The sequence below is a fragment of the Mandrillus leucophaeus genome, unplaced genomic scaffold (assembly GCF_000951045.1).
Source record: "Mandrillus leucophaeus isolate KB7577 unplaced genomic scaffold, Mleu.le_1.0 Scaffold686, whole genome shotgun sequence".
In the NCBI taxonomy this organism is placed as follows: domain Eukaryota; kingdom Metazoa; phylum Chordata; class Mammalia; order Primates; family Cercopithecidae; genus Mandrillus; species Mandrillus leucophaeus.
This window is the reverse complement of record NW_012107430.1, coordinates 1,490,278-1,510,664: the sequence shown is the minus strand read 5'-3', so window position 1 is coordinate 1,510,664 and position 20,387 is coordinate 1,490,278. Positions and strand designations below refer to the sequence as shown.

Sequence of the window (20,387 nt, the reverse complement as noted above, 5' to 3'; positions counted from 1 at the left end):
TTCCTTAGGACCAAGTAGCAAGGAGGATCATGAGTTATCTAAGGCCTCTTTCTCAAATGGTGAACACAATTTTGTTAGATTTTTTTTTTGGGGGGGATATCCAATATATAGCTATATTTAATTATAAAAATGCAAACATTTATATCAGATGCAATGATACTCACTGAACGTGTATCTATATACACTGAAGTTGTAACTTTAATTTCCCTTTCGGGCCAATTTGTTTTAATTTTCTATGAGACAGAAGAAACTTCAAATCATGGACAACCACATGATCTTATTGAGGAGTTATAAGCAACTGGATATGGCAAGATCAGTGCAAATTCATCAGCAACATTGGTAAAACAATCCGAAGTATGTGTTGATGGAAAAATCAGTGCTCTCCCATTAGGACTGAACATCATACTATCTCCAAACATAATTCAATTTCTTAAACTCTTGATTTTTGAAATCCAAGGGATTCCTTAAGGTATGAATCTTCTGTTCATATTTAACAATGGGAAAGTTCCAGATTTCAGGAAGTGGGACATCAGCAATGATAATAGGTATGAGGTCAGAAGGTGATGGACATTACTGAGATGGTGCTAGTTATTGCACAGAGAATCCAGGAAATATCATCTGTGCACTGGAGACTCAAATTTGGTTTGAATAACCAAGGAGTCTACTGGGAACCAATGACTTAGTCAGTGTAGATGTTCTTCAGTGATTGACAGGCCTATTTAAATATTAACAAAAAATGAATGCTACAATCTCCATATTTTGGGAGGATGGTAGGGTAGAGAAGATGAAAACCTACAAGATGCAGTATAGTCAGAAATTAAAACCTTCTGGTCACTCACCACAATCATTTGAGCCACGTAACTTTCAGGTCCAGTGTATTCTGTTGGGTCTTTAACTTTCACCAGGACTATGAAGTACAAATAATGCCACATATTGTGTTCTGACTTAATGTGTTCCTCAAATGAAACCGTTTTATTATCAAACTTGTCTCTCTCAAGTCCTGCAAAACACAGGCAACATAATATATGTAATTCATCATTTAATCAGTACTTGCTTCTTAGCATAAAAACAAAACATAATAATTATTGTGAAAAAATGCTTTCAGTAAGAGTGTGCCAATTTAAAATGTTATGATTAAAAACAACACAGCACGTAAGACCTCCAGAAAAGAGGCCATCGTTTATAGATTTTTTTTCCCAACTAACATTTATTTTTCCCCATGGATCCTTGGAAATGTGCAGTTCTATAATAGATGAAAAAGTTGCAGATAATTTTAAATATAGCCATATCAAAATTTTCAAATTAAACCGTACCACAAGTCTGAGAAAAAGAGGTAAAAATGATCATGCAAGAAAAGGTATGCTTGTTAATCAGGACAGGAAAAAAAGAAATAACACACACACACATCATTTTACCCAGGAACTTGGATTAAAAGAGGGAAGGAATTGAGAGAGTCATCCGTTTTCAACCACTTGGAGCCAGTGAAAGGAACACAAAGGAGATGGCTGTCCACATACTGAGGACAATGAGGGATCACACTACGCCAGCCCTCTAGGGTACCATGTTTCAGGCATTTTGGGGAGGGGGTGATATGTTCCATTTCCAAGGCACAGTTTCAAGCCTTTGGAAGTACAGTAAAGAAAGTATCTAGATAATAAAATTCTTTTCTCTCAAAGTTAGAGAATAGATGAAAAGAAATGAATAGAGATGAAAAAAAAAACATCTATGGAAACATGAATTCGAATGCCAAGTGAAGTGGGATGTTGGGATTCAGTTTGGTTTTTAGAGCTCGGATATTGAAGAAGAAACCAGGAAACTGAAATCCAACCCTGGCTATTCTTTCTCTAAGCATTTTTTGTAAGTTCACTCCGGGATGTAGAAAACCCTTTTATTTATTTACTTTTTTGAGACGGAGTCTCACTCTGTTTCCCAGGTTGAAGTGCAGTGGCTCACTGCAGCCTCAACCTCCCAGGTTCAATTGATCCTCCCACCTCCACCTCCTAAGTACCTGGGACTAGAGGCATGCACCACCATGCTTGGCTAATTTTTGTTTGTTTGTTTGTTTGTTTGTTTTTGTAGACATGGGGCTTGACAATGTTGCCCAGCCTGAAGACCCTTTTTAAATAATAAGATACAAAGCACAATAAGTAAAAAATCTGTCCCCAGTGAAGGGGTGACTTTTTATTTACATTATTGGATATCTGTATGGAAAATACCATAAAATTCTCCTGGCTAATGGCTAGGCCTCATCTTATTTGACCTATCATCAACTCAGCATGCCCAAATAAACTCTAATTCTCTTCGCTAAACCTGCTTCAACCACAGTCCTCCCATTTTATTCGATGGCAGCTCTGTTCTAGTTGTTCAAGCCAAAAGCCTAGACGTCATTCTTGAATCCTCTCTGCCTCTCACACACCACATCCAATCCATGTTGAAATGCTTTTGGCTCTACCTGCAAAATATATCCAGAATCTGACCACTTCTCATCCGCTCTGCTGCTACACTCTGGTCTGAGCCATTGTCATCCCTCATGTGTATTATTGCAGTAGACTCCCAGGCCTCCCTGTTTCCATCTTTACTCTCCACAGCCCATTCTCAACACAGCAGCCAGAGTGATCCTTTAAAAACCTAAGAGAAATAGTGTCTCCCTTCTGTTGCAAACCCAACAATGGCTCCCCCACCCCCTGAAGACAAAGGTCAAAGTCCTTACAAGTGCCTACAAGTAGAATTGCTAGATAAGCTACAGCATGGTCAGTTATGTTTGAATTTCAGATAACAATAAATAATTCTTTAGTATGAGTCCCATGCAATATGTATTTGCTAAATCCTATGTGACTTGGCCTCATAGCCACACTAACCTTACCTCTTACTATTCTCCCCCTTGCTACCTCCCATGCAACCATACTGGCCTCTTTGCTTTGTTTTAAACACAGGGCCTTTGGACTTCAGGACCTTTGGAATGGTTGTTTCCTCTGATCACAAAACTCTTCTCACTGACATCTCTTTAACTAACTCATTCACCTACAAGTTTTTGCTGAAATCTCACCATCTCATTGTGGTTTAACTTGATCACCCTGTTTAACAACACAACCAATCCCTTCCTTTCTGCTGACCTTCTTGATCACCTTTTCTCTTTTCCTCTCTTTTTCTTATAGGGCTTACTACCTCCTTATAGGCTGAATATAGCCATATCAAAGTTGTTAAATTAAACTGGATTACATCTCTAAGATAAGGAGGCAAAATGACTGTGTAAGAAAAAGCCTGTCTGATAATCAGCAAAGAAGAAAGAAATGTTATTTCATCTAGCAACTTGGATAAAAATTTATTATGTTTATTAAGTATTGTGTTTGTCCTCTCAGTAGAGTATAAGAGCCACTTGGGCAGATATATTTGTTTCTTTTCTTCACCAATGGTCCCAATAGCTCAGAATGATGTTTGGTACATAGTTGGCACTCAATTAAATACTGATTGATTGAATTAAGAATGTTCTACTACTAAAATATTGTTCCACTAGAATGGCTATAACCAAAACCAGATAATAATAAGTGATGGTGAAGATGTGGAGAAATTAGAATCCTCATACACTGCTAACAGAAATGTAAAATAGTGCAGCTGCTACTTTGGAAAACAGTTTGGCAATTCCTCAAAGGGTTAAATAGAGTTACCATATAACTAAGCATACTCCACTCCTGGGTATATATATTCAAGAGAACTGAAAATGTATGTTCACATAAAAACTTGTACATGAATGTTCATAGCAGCATTATTCATAATAACGAAAAATGGAAACAACCCCAATGTCCATTAATTGATGAAAGGATAAAATATGGTATATCCATTGACAGGATAATTTTTTACAATAAAAAGGAATGAGGCACCTATACCTGCTACAACATGAACCTTTAAAACATCCTACTAAGTGAAAGAAGCTAGTTGCAAAAGTCCACATATTATGGTTCCATTTAAATAAAATGTCCAATATAGGCAAATCCACAGAGGCAAAAAGTAGATCGGTGGATGGCTGAGGGGAGGTGAAGATGGAAGGTTAGGGATCAGATGATGGCTAAAGGGTATGGGGTTTATTTCTGGGACAATGAAAATGTTCTAAAATCAATTATGGTGATGGATGCACAACTCTGAATATACTAAAAATCACTGAATTGTACATATTAAATGGGTGAATTATATGGTGTGTGAATGATATCTCAATAGAGCTATTAATAACAAACACAAAACACTAAAAACAAACAAAAGAGAGAAAAACAAACCAAACAAAAGAGAGAAAATGTTAAAGTAGATTTTCCCAGAATTCAATTCAAACATCTACCAGTTGCAAGGTAATGAGGCTATAAAAATAAGGTTCTTACTATCAATTAATCTGTAATACAGTAGAGGAAACAGACAATTTGTGTTATATTCTGAAGAGGTATAAACTGCCAAGGGAGCATAAAGAAGGACAAAATGAATTCTGATGAGGGTCATTTTAAAAGGTTTCCAAGAGGTATAAAGCTTGAAAAATCCAGCCTCAGTACATGATTATGGTAAGTGGAGAAGAGGCAGATGGTAATAAAAGGTACTTGATTTTTATTGTGCACCTATTGATGCTGACAACTATAAAGATGTCTAAATATGCTATTATAATTACAGTAATCCAATCTGACCTTTTAGCATGTGAGGAAATAGATTCAGAATGATTCAATAAATTGCTCAAGTTAATACCCCTATTTAGCAGAAGAGTCGGTCAGTATTTAAATACAAATATTTCTGACTCTAAAGCCCATGTTCTTTTGCCATCTGGGCAGGAGAAATGGCATGGAAAAACCAGAGATGAAAGTACATGACCTGTTTGGGGAATGTCAATTACTCTGGTGTGGCAGAAAGGGAATATTTGGAGATGCAGACGAAATGGTACCTCTGGCAGAAACAATGGCAAGCTTTAAACTCAAAGCTAAGGCATCTGTATTTTATTCTGAAAGCTGCTTCTTCCTCTTCCTCCCCTTCCTCTTCTTCCTCTGCTTCTTCCTCCTCTTCCTCTTCCTCCTCCTCTTCCTCTTCTTCTTCTTCTCCTTCTCCTTCTTGTTCTTTGACAGTCTTGCTCTGTCACCCAGGCTGGAGTGCAGTGGTGCAATCTCAGCTCACTGCAACCTCCGCCTTCCAGGTTCAAGCGATTCTCCTGCCTCAGCCTCCTGAGTAGCTGGGGTTACAGGAATGCGCCACCATGCCCAACTAATTTTCGTATTTTTACTAGAGATGGGGTTTCACCATGTTGGCCAGGCTGGTCTTAAACTCCTGACTTCAGGTTATATGTTTGCCTCAGCCTCCCAAAGTTGCTGAGACTACAGGAATGAGCCACCGTACCCAGCCTATTCTGAAAACTTCGGAGGAGAAACTAGTGTATTCAGAGATATACTTCAAGTCATTCCTGTGGCAGGATTCAGGGGAAGATTGGGATAAGAGACTGAAGATGCAAGACCCAGGCACCAGGGCAGTGGGGGGGGGAATGTAAAAGAGGGAAACTGGTTGTTCTTCATCTTCATAAGTTCTTGCTCTCTAAGCTTCATCATCCATTCTGCGGTTTTAGCATCATCTTGCTAATGTTTTCTCAATACTTATCCCCAGTATTGATCTTTCTTCTCAACTTCCATTCCTATTCCAGCTGCCAGCTGGATATATCCACCTGGATAGCTTGTGGGGGATGTCAAACTTAGCTCATCAAAAATTTGTTTCTTGAGCCCTCTTCTTCGCCTCTGTTAATGAAGTCCCCATTGACCAGAGAACTTAAAGTCATTCTTAGACTCAGGCACTGACATTCCACTCAGCACAGTTCTTGTAGAATGTTGCCTTTCTCATCATTTGCCAAATACACCAAGACACCTTCATCTACTCTCTTTTCTGCCTTCCAAGTATTCCTTCTTCAAGACTCAGCTCCCCCACTTCCACCACCGACTCCCACAGACACAACCAGCTGTTTGATCTTCTGGGCCCACAACACTTCACTATGAAAATGTGTCTGTTTCTATCTTAGCCTCTACCGTTTTACTGTCTGACTCGTTTTTGCATTACCAGCACCTGGCAGAGTGTCTGGAGAACAGTAGGCACACAACTAAATTTGACAGAATAATTAAATAAATGAATAAGAGAGACTGAAGAGGCATTTTGGAATGAAAACTTGAAAGGACTTGATGCCCAATCAGAGGTATAGATTGAGGAAGAAGGAGAAATCAATAATGACTCTGAATTTTCTGACTTGAATGACTTGAGTTTATGATAATATCGGCACAGCAAGATACCCTATCCTTAGAATAGGAATTTTTATTTATTTATTTATTTATTTATTTATTTATTTATTTATTTGAGACAGAGTCTCGCTCAGTTACCCAGGCTGGAGTGCAGTGGCGCAATCTTGGCTCACTGCAAGCTCCACCTCCCAGGTTCAGGCCATTCTCCTGCCTCAGCCTCCTGAGTAGCTGGGACTACAGGCACCCGCCACCACACCCGGTTATTTTTTTTGTATTTTTAGTAGAGACGGGGTTTCACCATGTTAGCCAGGATGGTCTCGATCTCCTGACCTCGTGATCTGCCTGCCTCGGCCTCCCAAAGTGCTGGGATTACAGGCGTGAGCCACCGCGCCTGGCCTCAGAATAGGAATTCTGACTTGTCATCAAATCCTTTCTCCGTGCTGTTGTTTTGTCACACCTGGTCTTTTGACATCTCTTTCTTACTGGATTTTCAGCCTCTAGTAACTCAACGTTCATAATTAATATGGATGCAAGAGCTAATCTGTGTCTCTGCTTCCTGCTCAGCTCTGTCATCTGCTAATCATCACCCTCCCACGGCCACCTTCTGGATCACTGGCTATTGTTTTTCTGAGTCAGGCTTCACTTTCAAACATCTGGACATTGTCTTCAAGGCTGGGAAAGTTCCAACTGGTCCACTGCCTGTCACAGAATCTACCTCCTCTTGTCCTACTCTGGGTGTCCCTTGGCACACACCAGGAGCCAGTTCTCTCCTACTGTGGAGATTCTCTCCTTTGTTATTTGGTACTATGTCCTTCTTTGGATCACAACTTCACATCCAACTTTACCAAGAACCATTTCTACACCAGTCACTATTTTACAGCCTACTAGCACAACCCCCAAATATACCAACCATTTAAATCATTCTTGTTAACTAAGTTCTCCTAACATATATGAGATGAATTATATCATTTGTGTGGTTGGAGCTTCTAGGAATGAATGAATATACATTATCATATATATCAGATATATACTATCATAATGCTTCTTATGTGTTCCTGATGAAGGTCCTTTAAGGGAAGAGAGCAGAAAATGTATATGTTTCTTTTACTGAGGTCCCAGAAAGTAGCAGCTAAAAGTACCTGAAGCCAATTATCCATTTTTTAAAAAGTTTCTATTTTATTTCAAATATTCACACTGAATTTGCTCTATTTTACGATAATGTTTGTTCTAGTATAAAAATACTATTTAAGTTTACACTTAGGTTAAATTACCTAAGTGTTCCCTCAGATTTTTGAATAAATGTGAAGCTTCTAGAAAACAGACAATATTGATCTTACATCTCTTTGAGCGTCCTGCGATGTCACCCTATATTCCTGTGGGCAGCACTCCACAGAAACAATACCCTGCATGTAACAAAATCTGGAGCAACCTGGAATCAGCACACCTGCTGTCTGCAGTACATACGATCTCAGTATTTTATCTTCCTTTCGTAGATTATAAGCCAGACAAGTATAGAGACAGTATCAGCCTGAGGCTGACTTATTGGATAGTCATTCATTAAGCAAATATTTACGGATCTTCACCAATATACATTATAAAAGTGAAAAAAAAATGGGTAAGACATGGATCTGGTTCTCTTAAAGAAAAGAAATTAACATGTGTTGAGGGCAGACCTTCAGTTAAGCCTCCTGCTAGAGATTTTGATATACATGATCTCATTTATACTTATCACAACACCAAACCGTGGCATTATATTCCTCATTTTCCAGGTGAGGAAACAGTAGCTCAGGATGATTAGAAATTTGGCCAAGATCACATAGCTAGGATGCAGAACCAGTGTAGACCTATGACTACTTGACTATAAAGTTCATGCATTTTCTTTGATGTGAGAATGCATGGCATCCAGCAGAGGTGATCAGACAACAGAAATATGTACAGTGCCATATCACTAAGTGCGATGTGAGGAATTTAGAGGCAGATGTGTGAGATCAGAGAAGACTTCTAGAACAATGGCATTAGAGCTGTGTCTCAGAGCGTAGGAATTGGGGCATTCCAAATGAAATTGTTCTCCCACAACTAAGAATACATGGAGAGTCTAGGAAGTTAAAGGTAAGTAATGTAGCTGCCCTGGAACTTGAGCTATAAATGGGAGAATGGTGGGGGAGAAGGTAGGCAAAAAAAGAAGGGGCCAGATTGTGGGGTAGCTTAGATGCCAGGAAAATTAGAGTTTCAGAGTTATAGACTGTGCAATGTTATTGATGGCTTTTTGAGTAGGGAAATGAATAATTCAAACTGGAAAAATTAGTCTGGCAACACTGAGCCGGCCATTTGGGGTTGTGAGCCAGGGTTAGCCTGAAAAACTAAGATGTGGCTGTGGGAATGTGTGGAAGGATGTGGGTGAGATTGTGAAAGTGGATTCATTAGCACATGGTAGCTAGGGCACCTGGAAGAGAAAAAAGGAGATGCTAAACATGATGGTGTGGTTCCCTCAGATAACTGAAGGCACTGTGGGATATTATTAATAGCTATATGCACGTCAGGATAAAGAGCTAGGCTAGAGGAGGGAGACGGAAAGGGATGATGCACTGGCTTCAGACATGGCCGGTTTGGCTGCCAGGAAGACATGCCTGTCTAACTGTCCAGTGAGCGACTGAAAACAGAGGGGAAAGCCTGGGGAAAAGATTGGAGCTGAGCGTGCATACTTGGCAATAATCTGCATAAAAGTGATGTCAAAGAGAAGGACAGAGAGAAGAGACAAGGAGTCAAGTGCAAAATCAAAACCTCCTATTATGGGGTTTTGAGAGAAGGAATAGGACCCTGTGACCAAGAAAAAGCAAGCAGAGGGAGAAGAAAAGGTCAGCGGGAAGTTAACAGTGAGATTCAAGAACACTTCAGTTTGTTGACGACAGTTATTATGATGTTTAAAGGAATTTATAGGTGACTGGCTTTTTAATAACTGTGAAAGCCAAAGAGAATTCTGACTGTGAAGGGAAAGCTTAGAGGAGCAGGAATCATGGGTAAGCAATGGGCTTAGGTTGCTGTTCATGTTTTTCGTTAAAACATAGGAGACAATATCATGTCTTAGAATGAGGCTTCCAGCCTCTGGTCCATTCTTCCAAAGAGCATCTCTCTCAGAGGTAGTGTACCAACATGATGATGATCACGACCATGAAGAAAAGGGCATAGAGGAAGAAGCAGTGCAAAAGAAAGACCATGAGATACACCGAGAAGTTTCCGAGGGCAGTGTCATTCTCCTGTATGGGACTCACTCTTCTAAACAACAGCTTGGCCCCATAACGCTATACCCTTCCACCAGGATCTGTCCTCAGGCTTGGTTATACTTGAATGAGAACCTGTCATTTTGTCATTTTAGAATAGGATAACTGAATGGACTTTTGAGTTAGGGAGTCCTCTGTTCAAATCTTGGCTCTTCTGCTTACTAACTGGATGATGATGGGAGCCAAGTCTCTGTTCCTATGTTTGTAAAGGGGTGGTAATATACATCATACATAGTATCAAAATAAATACCTAAGTAAAAAGCCAGACATGTAGTAAGTATTCAATAAATAATCATTTAAAAAAATGTTTATGATGAGGCTGAAAGGGGACAGAGCTCCAGGTGAGGTGACCCAAGGGAAGAGAGGATCATCCTTGGAAAGGCTGAGAAGAGAAGAAAGGAGACACACATACATCTATTGTGAAGAAATGGAGGTGGTGATAGTTGTCACATAAAGAAGAGAAAAATAGAAAAAAATACAGGGTGTGGGTTATTTTTCTATAAAGGTAGGAGGAGGTATATTTATCTTCCAAGGTTGAAGGAGTGTCCTCTCAGCCTCTTCCCCAAACCCCCGAATTGTATGACATCTTCCTTGATTACATCTCAGTTTTGCTTTCCCCATCTAATTGAGACATTAAACAGAAGACTCTTGGATCACTCTCAGTTTCCTTCTAGCAAATCTCTACTCAGCACTGCACAATCCACTCCACCTGAATTCACCAAAGCCTCCTAAATAAGAAATCAGAAGGCTTTTCCAGACCATGTTACTGGCTTTCTCTGCTTGGAGAGAGTTGATAATGAATTCATTTCTTTCCAAATTGTTTTCTCCCCTCTCTTCCACAGGCCACCCCTTCCTGGCTCTCCTCACGGTATTCTGACTTGGTACTCTGAGTTGTTGGTGTGTGCTCCTCTTTCTCTTCCAACTCTTCAAAGCTGGGGCTTTCCACTTGTAGTCTCTCTGCTTCTCGTCTCACTTGGACACCCTCCTCCACACTCCAGATTTCACTATCACATATAGGCTGAGGATTCCCCAGTTAAGTCTCCAGTGAAGACTCAATCTCTGAGGCTCAGACTCATGAACTGACCTGTGCTGTATCGCTCTGGGGTGGGTCAGTATACACCTCAATTTCAGGATTCTCAAAGTTAAACTCAGCATATTCCTACCTAAATTGTTTTTTTCACCTATTCTCAAGCTCAATCGCTTGTTAGTATTACCATCCGCTTGGGCACCCAAGCTATCTTTCATATCCTTTCCTAACCATCAAGATTTAAAGATGTGATCTCCTAAATATTTCTTGACTTTGTCTTCTACCCTTATACTGCCACCACTAACTCTCCTGCTTTCGTTACCTTTCACTTGGACTGTGGTAATGACCTCCTACCTGATGACTCTGCTTCTGGTACTGTTTCCTGATGAATGACCTCCCAAAGCTGCTACAGTGCTCTAAAACAAAAAAAAAATTAGACCCTGCACTGTTCTACTTAAAATTCTTTAATGGTTCATCTTCCCCTGTAAGTCTGGATGATAAAGTCCAAGTTGCCTAACATAAAAGGCCACACGTGGTCTGGCCAATCTCCTCTCTTAGCGTGCCCTGCTCTGAAGTTTATGTCAGAAACACTGAGCTGCTTTAGAGTAAGTGAAGGCCCTTGTACTGTTCTTCCACCTCCATGACTTTGCTTGTCCTGGCCTTTCTGCTTGTATTCACTTTGATCTGGCAACCTCTCCCTTTCATCTTTTACCACCAGCTCAGTTACCATCTCTTCTAAAGGCTTTCCTGACTCTTCTTTCTCACTCCCTACCCCACCCTGGAGAGGTATCTCTCCTCTGGGTACCTGCAGCTTCCTGTAAACTTCTCTACCATTTCCTTCCATGCATGAGATAGCAAGGCTATTTATTGGGTTTGTATCCCAAAATAGATCGTGAACACACCAAAACAGGGAATGACTACTTTCTATTTGTTTCCACTGAATATAGCATATTATTTTACATTATTACCTGGTACACCTTCAACTGTTGGAGGAAGGTAGAAAAGGTTTGGAGAGTCACTGAGGTGAGTAAGTCACTCAACAAAAGTTGAAGCAAGGAGAGAATGAAATGTATTGAGGGCCCAATCTGTTACATAGAGTAATGTTGTAGTGAACCCCTTAGGCTTGTTTTGTGACTATCACCAAAAGATTTTTTTCAGCCTAATGTGGAAACAAGGAAGGTGACTGAAACCTAGAGTGGGTGATCACCCAAAGAGGAGGATAGATTCTAGGGTGCCAAGAGACCAGCTACAAAGACATCTGAAGCCAGAAAGAGGTGGTGGGTACAGAGAAGAGGGCAGAGCCGAGGGGGATGATGAGGGCAGCGAGAAGGAAGGAGAAGGCTGTGTGCACTGGGAGAGATGATGATGGGAGAAGGGGAGGGGAGTGATGTGTTTGTGTGTGTGTGTGTATGTGTTTGTGTGTGTGTAAGAGAGACAGAGAGAGAGAAAGAGAGAGAGAGGAGAGAGAGAAATTAAAAACTGAGAGAAGGGCCAGGCATGGTGGCTTACACCTGCAATCCCAGCACTTTGGGAGGCCGAGGTGGGTGGATCACCTGAGGTCAGGAGTTCGAGACCAGCCCAGCCAACATGGAGAAACCCTGGCTCTACAGAAAATACAAAAATTAGCCGGGCGTGGTGGTACACGCCTGTAGTCCCAGCTACTTGGGAGGCTGAGGCAGAAGAATCAGTTGAACACAGGAGGCGGAGGTTGCATGAGCTGAGATCGTGCCACTATACTCCAGCCTGGGTGACAGAGCAAGACTCCATTTCTAAATAAATAAATAAACAAACAAGCAAACAAACAAACAAACTGAGAGAACGCTCAGTTCAGAATCGAAAACATAGTGATGTCAGTGAGTAGAAGTTCAAGCTGCTGGAAAATCATATTCGGATTCATATTCTAACAAAATTAAATATCATTCTGTTGTGTAATAAATATGTTACTGTGATTAAAAGCCTGTTTGCCAGTTGGTGAAATCTTTTGGCATTTTGCATCACATTTCTATAGTCAGAGAATCATGTAAATCATAGAAATAATGACAGGATAGCTTTGGGGTATAATTCCTCTCTCTATTTATAGAAGCAGAGAATTCCAGTCTAATGCTCAGTTACATAATCTGAATTTTATCCAGCCTTCATTTTGAAATAATTTTTCCAAAAGCATGAAAAATAAAAATCCCTCTAGCCCCTCTTTCCTGCAAACAGTTTATTCATCTATTATTTTAGCATCTGCAGAACACTTACCACAGATGAAACAAGTTGTCTTTAGAATTTCTTCTTTTTTCTGTTTTTCACTTCTGAGATCAGCAAAAGTGTCGATGATAACACCAAAAATCAAGTTCAGAACAATAATGATAACAATGAAATAAAAAAGAAGGTCATAAACCACTCGGGCAGCAAACAAGGGCTCCTGAAATAAAAATTTAAAAAAAAATGTGTGTGTATATAGATATATACCTGTATATGTATATATATGTGTGTGTGTGTGTGTGTGTGTATACACATATATATATATACACACATACTTTCTAGGCATATTGATTGAGGACACTGTCTAGCATAGAGAATATATTCAATAAATGTTTGCGAAATGAATATAAATAGTATCCCAAGTTGGAAAAATAAGGCTCACTTTCCATCTTTACTTGAAGTGTTGTAAGAAAAACTTCCTAGCCTATTTCCAGAACCACTTAAATTTCTCTAGGAGTGACACATGTCTTTCCCACAATGGTGGGACTTTGCTTTCTTTAGAAATGACTTTATTATGCCATTCTGCTAAATGCATTTTGGCACAGTGGTCTCCTATCCCAGATATTGTAGAAAAGGTAGTTAAATGCCAATTCCAAAATTCAGTGATTAGGGAGCTAAGGAGGACCTAATGATCTGTCAATTTCTGGAGTAGGCTTTATCTTGGCCATACAGTGTCAACTATATACAGCTCCTTCTTATTTCTACCTGAGGAACAGTATTAAAATGCAAATTAGAGACCATGCAATCCAGTTTTTTAACTGAAGAGGAACCTGAGGTTAAGAGGTTAGATGACTTGACAATATGATACAACTGGCCTGAGCAGAGCTAAGATGCTTCAAGCTCCCCGCCTGGCACTTGAGATTTTCCAGCTAGTGAGAAATGTTTCCACTTTGCCATTTTAATATATGAAATCCTGTTAGAATTGGCTCAATTGTATTTATCATGGATAAATGATGGAGGCTATTCCTATGCAGAATCAAAGAGTAAATCTTCATGCTCAAGAAACCTGATAGGCAAGAGGAAACCTCGTTGATGTTATTTATGTAATAATCAACTCCTATATAAAGTTCCCAGTCATGATTTCATTGCTGTAATGCAATACACAGATTAACTTGGAAACACTTCACCACTCTACAAACACACAAAGAATTGTAGTACATTAGCTGTTTCTATGTAATCCTAGCAAACAATTAATTAGCTTTAACAGCCATGGCTATACTTTTAAAGCAAATGGTACAATATATTATCCTGAAAACCAAACCCAAATTATAAATGCTGCGAAGAAAGGTTTAAAAAAAAAGATGTGCTTCCTGAAAAAATACTTTTACTCTGGCTTACATCTTTTGATGGCCTTCTTAGCACATCCCCCACACCACCGCCGTTCCTGAGGCCCTGGTTCAGCACGGTGACAATGCACATAAGGAGAGTGTCACACGTCCTTTCAATTCCATCTTCATACTCTTCATCAGCTAAAAAACACAGAAATATATGATATAAACTATGTAAAAATATATAAAATAAAATACACATAAAATGAAATATACATACAATAAATACACATACATATACATAAGTATGTGTATATATACACATATGTAAATATACATAAAATAAATATACATAAAAGATACATACAAATATATAAGAATATAATATTAAAAACAGTGTAGCAAACTTAACGTTTAAAAAAATACACTGTTACCTCCTTCTAACGGGCTATTTCTAATCGTGCCATGAAACAACTTTTGGAAGTCACACAGCATCTGTTCCATATGTGGCAGCACATGACTGACACATAATAATGAAGCCACATATATAATGTCCTCAAATATTTTATTCCTTCTATAGGTGGAAAATAACAGGACGAAAAGCACAAAACATAAGGCGCACATTCGTTGTGCTTGTTATGGTAGGAAGACATTGTGGCAAAACCTGGAAACACAGACATGTTACCAAGGAGGCAGAAGTACTGCACGGGAAAGAGCGTGAACAAGGAAGTGTGCTTGGCTTCCAGTTCTGCTCTGTTCCCGCACTGGGACTTGGGCAATATTAGGATCCTCATCTGTAAAATGGGGAGAGCTGTCTGGGGGTGACACTCTTCAGAGGGTTGTTTAAGAATTACATTTAGGGGTCCAGGGGCAGTGGCTCATGCCTATAATCCCAGCACTTTGGGAAGTCGAGGCGGGTGGATCACTTGAGGTCACGAGTTCGAGATCAGCCTGGTCAACATGGAGAAACCCCATCTCTACTAAAAATACAAAAATTCGCTGGACATGGTGGTGTGTGCCTATAATCCTAGCTACTTGGGAAGCTGAGGCAAGAGAATCACCTGAACTCGGGAGGTGGAGGTTGCAGTGAGCCAAGATCACGCCACTGCACTCCAGCCTGGGTAACAGAGCAAGACTCTGTCTCAAAAAAAAAAAAAAAAAAAAAAGAAAGAAAGAAAGAAAAGAAAAGAAAAATTACATTTAGGGTATGTAAAATATTATACTTTGCACAGAGATTGGCATACACACAACAGTTGCTTAAAAATTGGGGCAGATATTATTTCTTTATTGCGGTTAAGTGTCTAAGCTTTCTTGAGGACCAACCTGGAGTTCTTGATAAGAAGCACAATGTATTTATGTAAAAAATTCTATTTAGGGATGAAGGGGGAAAGAGAAAAAGATATAATGTGAAAGAAAAATTCCTATTCTTATTTTGTTTAAAGGTATTGGTATCCAACTTGAAACATAATTTCTTAGCCATTTAAAATAGTGAAAAATTAATACTAAGTTGGATATTAGAATCAGAAATTCCTAACACTGGCAAATGACCAGAAATGTAATTTTCTCACCACAAGGTTAAGGAACCACAGGCGTGATAAATTTTGGGATTATGCAGCCACAATATGCACGTCAAGGCGTGAGTATAAAAACAACAAGAACAATTCAGTCCAACTTTATCTACATGCTTCATGCCTACAGTACCTTTGATACTTTGTTAAGAAAAGGCTAATTGTCCTCTTCTGAGCCGACTTTATTTTAACATCCTATGGATAAGGGATCCTGATATTTTTACTTTCTTTGGAGCTGTTTCCTTTCAAAACATGCTGGGATACACCTCAAGAGGAGGGCTGAAGTCAGAGACGAAGGCGCGAGTTCAAAATGCAGCATCAGAGACGTCAACAGAATCTGTGCTTGGTCACTTACCTTAGTACCGAGTCCAAGGCACATTCTGATTTAAACAGTAGGAGAACTAGAACTCCTTTGGAGGAAGGAGAAATGGGGAAGAGGTAGGGCCTGTGGTGAGAGCAATCAGAGCAGCAGGGCAGACAAGGAAGCCAGACCAAGGGTGGGGGAAGCTCAGTCTGGAATGTGCTAGTGAGGTTCCCCCATACACGGCAGTAGATGCCAACATGATGGCTGAGAAGAATATGAGGAAAAAGAGTCAGAAATGTGTAAGAGAGCAAAAGGAGCTTTTAAGGGGAAAATCATTTTCCAATAATCAGGTCACGTGGAGTATGTCTACATGCTACTTTGCTACAACTGGACTTTCCATCACTGCCGTCTATCTAGTGTCACGATCTGCATTCATTTATTCATTCAGGAACTACCTGGTCACGTCACAACAAGTGTTTGCTAAAGGCTTAGTAAATGTCAGATTAATCAGCACGTAAACGCTACAGGAGAGGGTTTCTACCTCTCTCCAAGAATTTAGAAATAAGATTGTTCTCTAAGAGGTGAGCTCAGTAAAATCCACACACAATTCATGTGATTAGCCATTGTGAAATAAAAGGAATTGGCTGAAAATCTATAATGAGAGAATTTGTTTTCTGTGTGGCATGTAAATGGGAGGAGAACACCCCGGTCAGGTCAATGTCAGCAATCATCCTGTTCAAGATAATCAGTACGCAGGCACGCTGATGTTATAGAGGAGCCTCTATGCCTTCGGTTAATAAGGTTTACCTTCCTGAGATGCAGCCACTCTCAATATGGTAAGCCAAGTTCCCAGGCATCCAGCCTGAAAGTCAGGCTCTGAGTCATGGTAAATTCATCTAGTAAATGCCACCTTGTGGTTACCTGTGTAATCAGCTGGCCTTGCCCATGCCACACCTGCCTCCTTTCACTACTCCAGCAGCCGCTGGATGAGGTGCTAGGAATATATGGGAGAAGGATGGAAGTGTCCCGTCTGCAGAAAATTTACAGTCCCTAGGAAAGGTGGGTCAGCAGCTGAACAGGGGCAGTGCAGTATCATAGGATGCTGCGGAGGCAAAACAGATGCACATATCACAGACGGGGGCATCAGTATCCTGAAGGGGGTATCACCTGAGTTGGATTTTGAAAGAGGGTCATGATTGGCCAGTAAAATGAATGAGGGAAGACATTCCAGGCCTTTGTTCATCCCGTGGATGAACAAAGGCAAACAGGCACGAAAGCATGCGGGGTGTTCTGGGAAACTCAGGAAGTTGGGAATGACTGGGACTTTGATAAACGCAGAAGGGTGTGGGAGGTGTGAGAAGAAACGCAAGAGGGTACCAGGTCATGAGGAGACTCATACATCAAGCTGAAGAATTTAAACTTAATCCTGAAATTAGGGGGAGGCACTGGAAGACTTTCAACAGAGTAAGGTGGCTTTCCAGCTAGTTGGTGAAACAGTAGAAGATAAAACACGTACAAGACAAATTCGCATGCAGTAAAAGACACAGAAGTGGAAGCCAGGCATGGTGATACACATGTGTAGGCTCCGCTACTCAGGAGGCTGAAGGGGGAGGGTCACATGAGCCCAAACGTTGGAGACTGCAGTGAGCTATAATCACACCACTGCACTCCAGCCTGGGTGACAGAAAGACTCTGTCTCTTAAAAAAAAACCCAAGAATTCTCAGCAAACTATCACAAGAACAGAAAACCAAACACTGCATGTTCTCACTCATAGGTGGGAATTGAACAATGAGATCACTCAGACACAGGAAGGGGAATATCACACACCGGGGCCTATTGTGCGGAGTGGGGAGCGGGGAGGAGGGAGGGATAGCATTAGGAGATGCTAACGTAAATGATGAGTTAATGGGTGCAGCACACCAACATGGCACATTTATACATATGTAACAAATCTGCACATTGTGTACATGTACCCTAGAACTTAAAGTATAATAAAAAAATTTTAAAAAAGGAAAAAAAACCAAGCAAACAACAAACAAACAAAAATGCAGAAGTAGCAGTGATGCAGAGATAGAAATAGGGAGAGAAACTGTACACAGATAATTAGAGGGGAGTCCCTCTAATTAATGTAGACTCTATATTAAGTAGTAGAATCGAGTTTGCCTTGACTCGTCAATGTTCTAAGACTTGAGTAGAAAGGCATTTCACATGCCAGGGACAGAACGCCCCAGAGGTAGAAAAATGTATGCTTGTACGACGAACAGCAAATAAACCAGTAAGTATGGGTGAGAGGAGTGGAAGACGAAGCTGGAGCAATAAACTGGGAGCTCTCTGTGAAGCTGCAGGGAGTTTGGATTTTATTGGGCAGGTAATGGAGCATCATGGAAAGCCTGAGTTGGGGTAGGGGAGGAAATATTCAAGGCGGTGATTTCTGACAAATAGTCTAGGGGTGATATACTGGATGAATTGAAGAGGAAAGAATGACTGGAGGTGGAAGGACCACTTAGGAGGCAGTTGTAATAATTCAGGCATGATGTTCTATGAGCCTCAACTAGGCTAATGGGAGAGAAGAGGCAAAGGATGAATGAAAGGAAGCCAACAGAACTGTAGGCAGAAGGGGGAAGGCAGCATTAAATACAACTCTGAGGCCTCCCAGCCATGGGTGACTTAGGAGAAGGATCATCCCATTAGACCATAGAAATAGGCCATTTAGAAGGAAGAACTGGATGTAGGGTGTTTTGATGAAGGCAAGGAAAGCATCTCAGATGATTTGTATGTTTATAGAATGAGAAGACGATAAAACATTTTTAAAAGTCAGAGAGGACAAGAGAGTTCAGAGGATACTGTGATCCAAATTAAGGAAGACAGTAATTTTAAAGATGTCAAAATTGCAGAATAGTCAAAGGCAATGAGAAGCAAAGAAACGGTCACTGGATTAAACAATAGGGTCATCAGGAAACAGTAGGAAGAAGGCAAATAGTAGAGAAAAAGCTGTGCAGAAATTAAAGGAGAGAGGGTCGGTCAACTGTTCTACAGGGAAATTTGGCACTAAAGAAAGGAGACTAGTAGGATATGAGTTTTGGGGAATAAGAAAACCCAGAGGAAGGTTGAATTAGGACCTAAGATGTGTGTAGGAAGAGAGAGAGAGAGAACAGATGATGACAAGGAAAAGATTTCAGAGGTAAGAACAATGGTCCAGTTGATGGTGGCCATGAAGTAATGATAAACACAGGGGTAGTTACAAAAGAAGGGAGAGGGCCAGGTACAGTGGCTTATGGCTGTAATCCCAGCACTTTGGGAGGCTGAGGCGGGCAGACTACCTGAGATCAGGAGTTCAAGAACAGCCTGGCCAACATGGTGAAACCCTGTCTCTACTAAACATACAAAAATTAGCTGAGCATGGTGGCACAAGCTTGTAATGCTAGCTACTCAGGAGGCTGAGGCAGGAGAATTACGTGAACCTGGCAGGCAGAGGTTGCAGTGAGCCAGGATCGTGCCATTGTACTCCAGCCTGGGCAACAAGAGCAAAACTCCATCTCAAAAAAAAATTAAAAATTAAAAATTAAAAATGTAAAAAAAAGAAGAAGGGAGAGAACATATTGCTTACAAACAAAAGGAAAGAATTAGTGAAAATAGACTTTTAATGTGGAGACATTTAAAAGAACTAAATATATGCCTATGAAGGACTTAGAACAGTGCTTGGCGTATAGTTAGGATTCAATACATTCTAGCTATCGCAATTATCCTTACTGAGAGATGGTAGTTAAATCTTATGAAAAGTTTTGGTTTTAAAACAATCAACAAATTCTATGCTTGAATTCTATGAGGTTAAATAAAATCCTCATTTTCAGTTGACTAGTAAAATACAGTATTTTTTCTTAATTTATAATGCAAATAAAATCTTTTATATGAGGGAAGGAATACAAACATATTTTAGTGGCTCTAAAACAGTTCCCGCTAATCTGACGTGTTAATCTATAAATTTTAAAAAATATTGGCCATGCTTGAATAACAGTATTTAATAATGCCATTTTTCTGCTTTAATAATTAAATTATTCAGTGTTATGGTTTCTTAGAAAACAAGGGATTGTCGCTGAGACTCGTTTGAAAGTATGAATGCAAATGGACACCTCTTGTGGGTGGAACACCTGAGGTCAGGAGTTCAAGACCAGCCTGGTCAACATGGTGAAATACCTTCTCTACTAAAATACAAAAATTAGCCAGGTATGGTGGCACATGCCTGTAATCTCAGCCACTCAGGTGGCTAAGGCAGGAGAATCACTTGAACCCGGGAAGTGGAGGTTGCAATGAGCTGAGATTGCACCATTGTACTCCAGCCTAGATGACAGAGCGAGACTCCGTCTCAAAAATGAAAGAAAGAAGGAAAGAAAGAAAGAAAGAAAGAAAGAAAGAAAGAAAGAAAGAAAGAAAGAAAGAAAGAAAGAAAGAAAG

The 20,387-nt window shown here is 40.2% G+C and overlaps 1 protein-coding gene across 1 annotated transcript in view; it reads right to left on the bottom strand.

Moving 5' to 3' along the window:
- Positions 1-20,387, bottom strand: part of ITPR2 (inositol 1,4,5-trisphosphate receptor, type 2) — a 455,230-nt gene that overhangs the window by 45,830 nt on the left and 389,013 nt on the right. The window contains exons 53-55 of the mRNA XM_012002420.1: positions 14,133-14,263; positions 12,789-12,954; positions 840-1,000 (exon numbers count right to left, since the gene is read on the bottom strand). Of these exons, the coding sequence (XP_011857810.1) occupies positions 840-1,000; positions 12,789-12,954; positions 14,133-14,263 (458 nt within the window). The remainder of the gene's footprint in view (positions 1-839; positions 1,001-12,788; positions 12,955-14,132; positions 14,264-20,387) is intronic.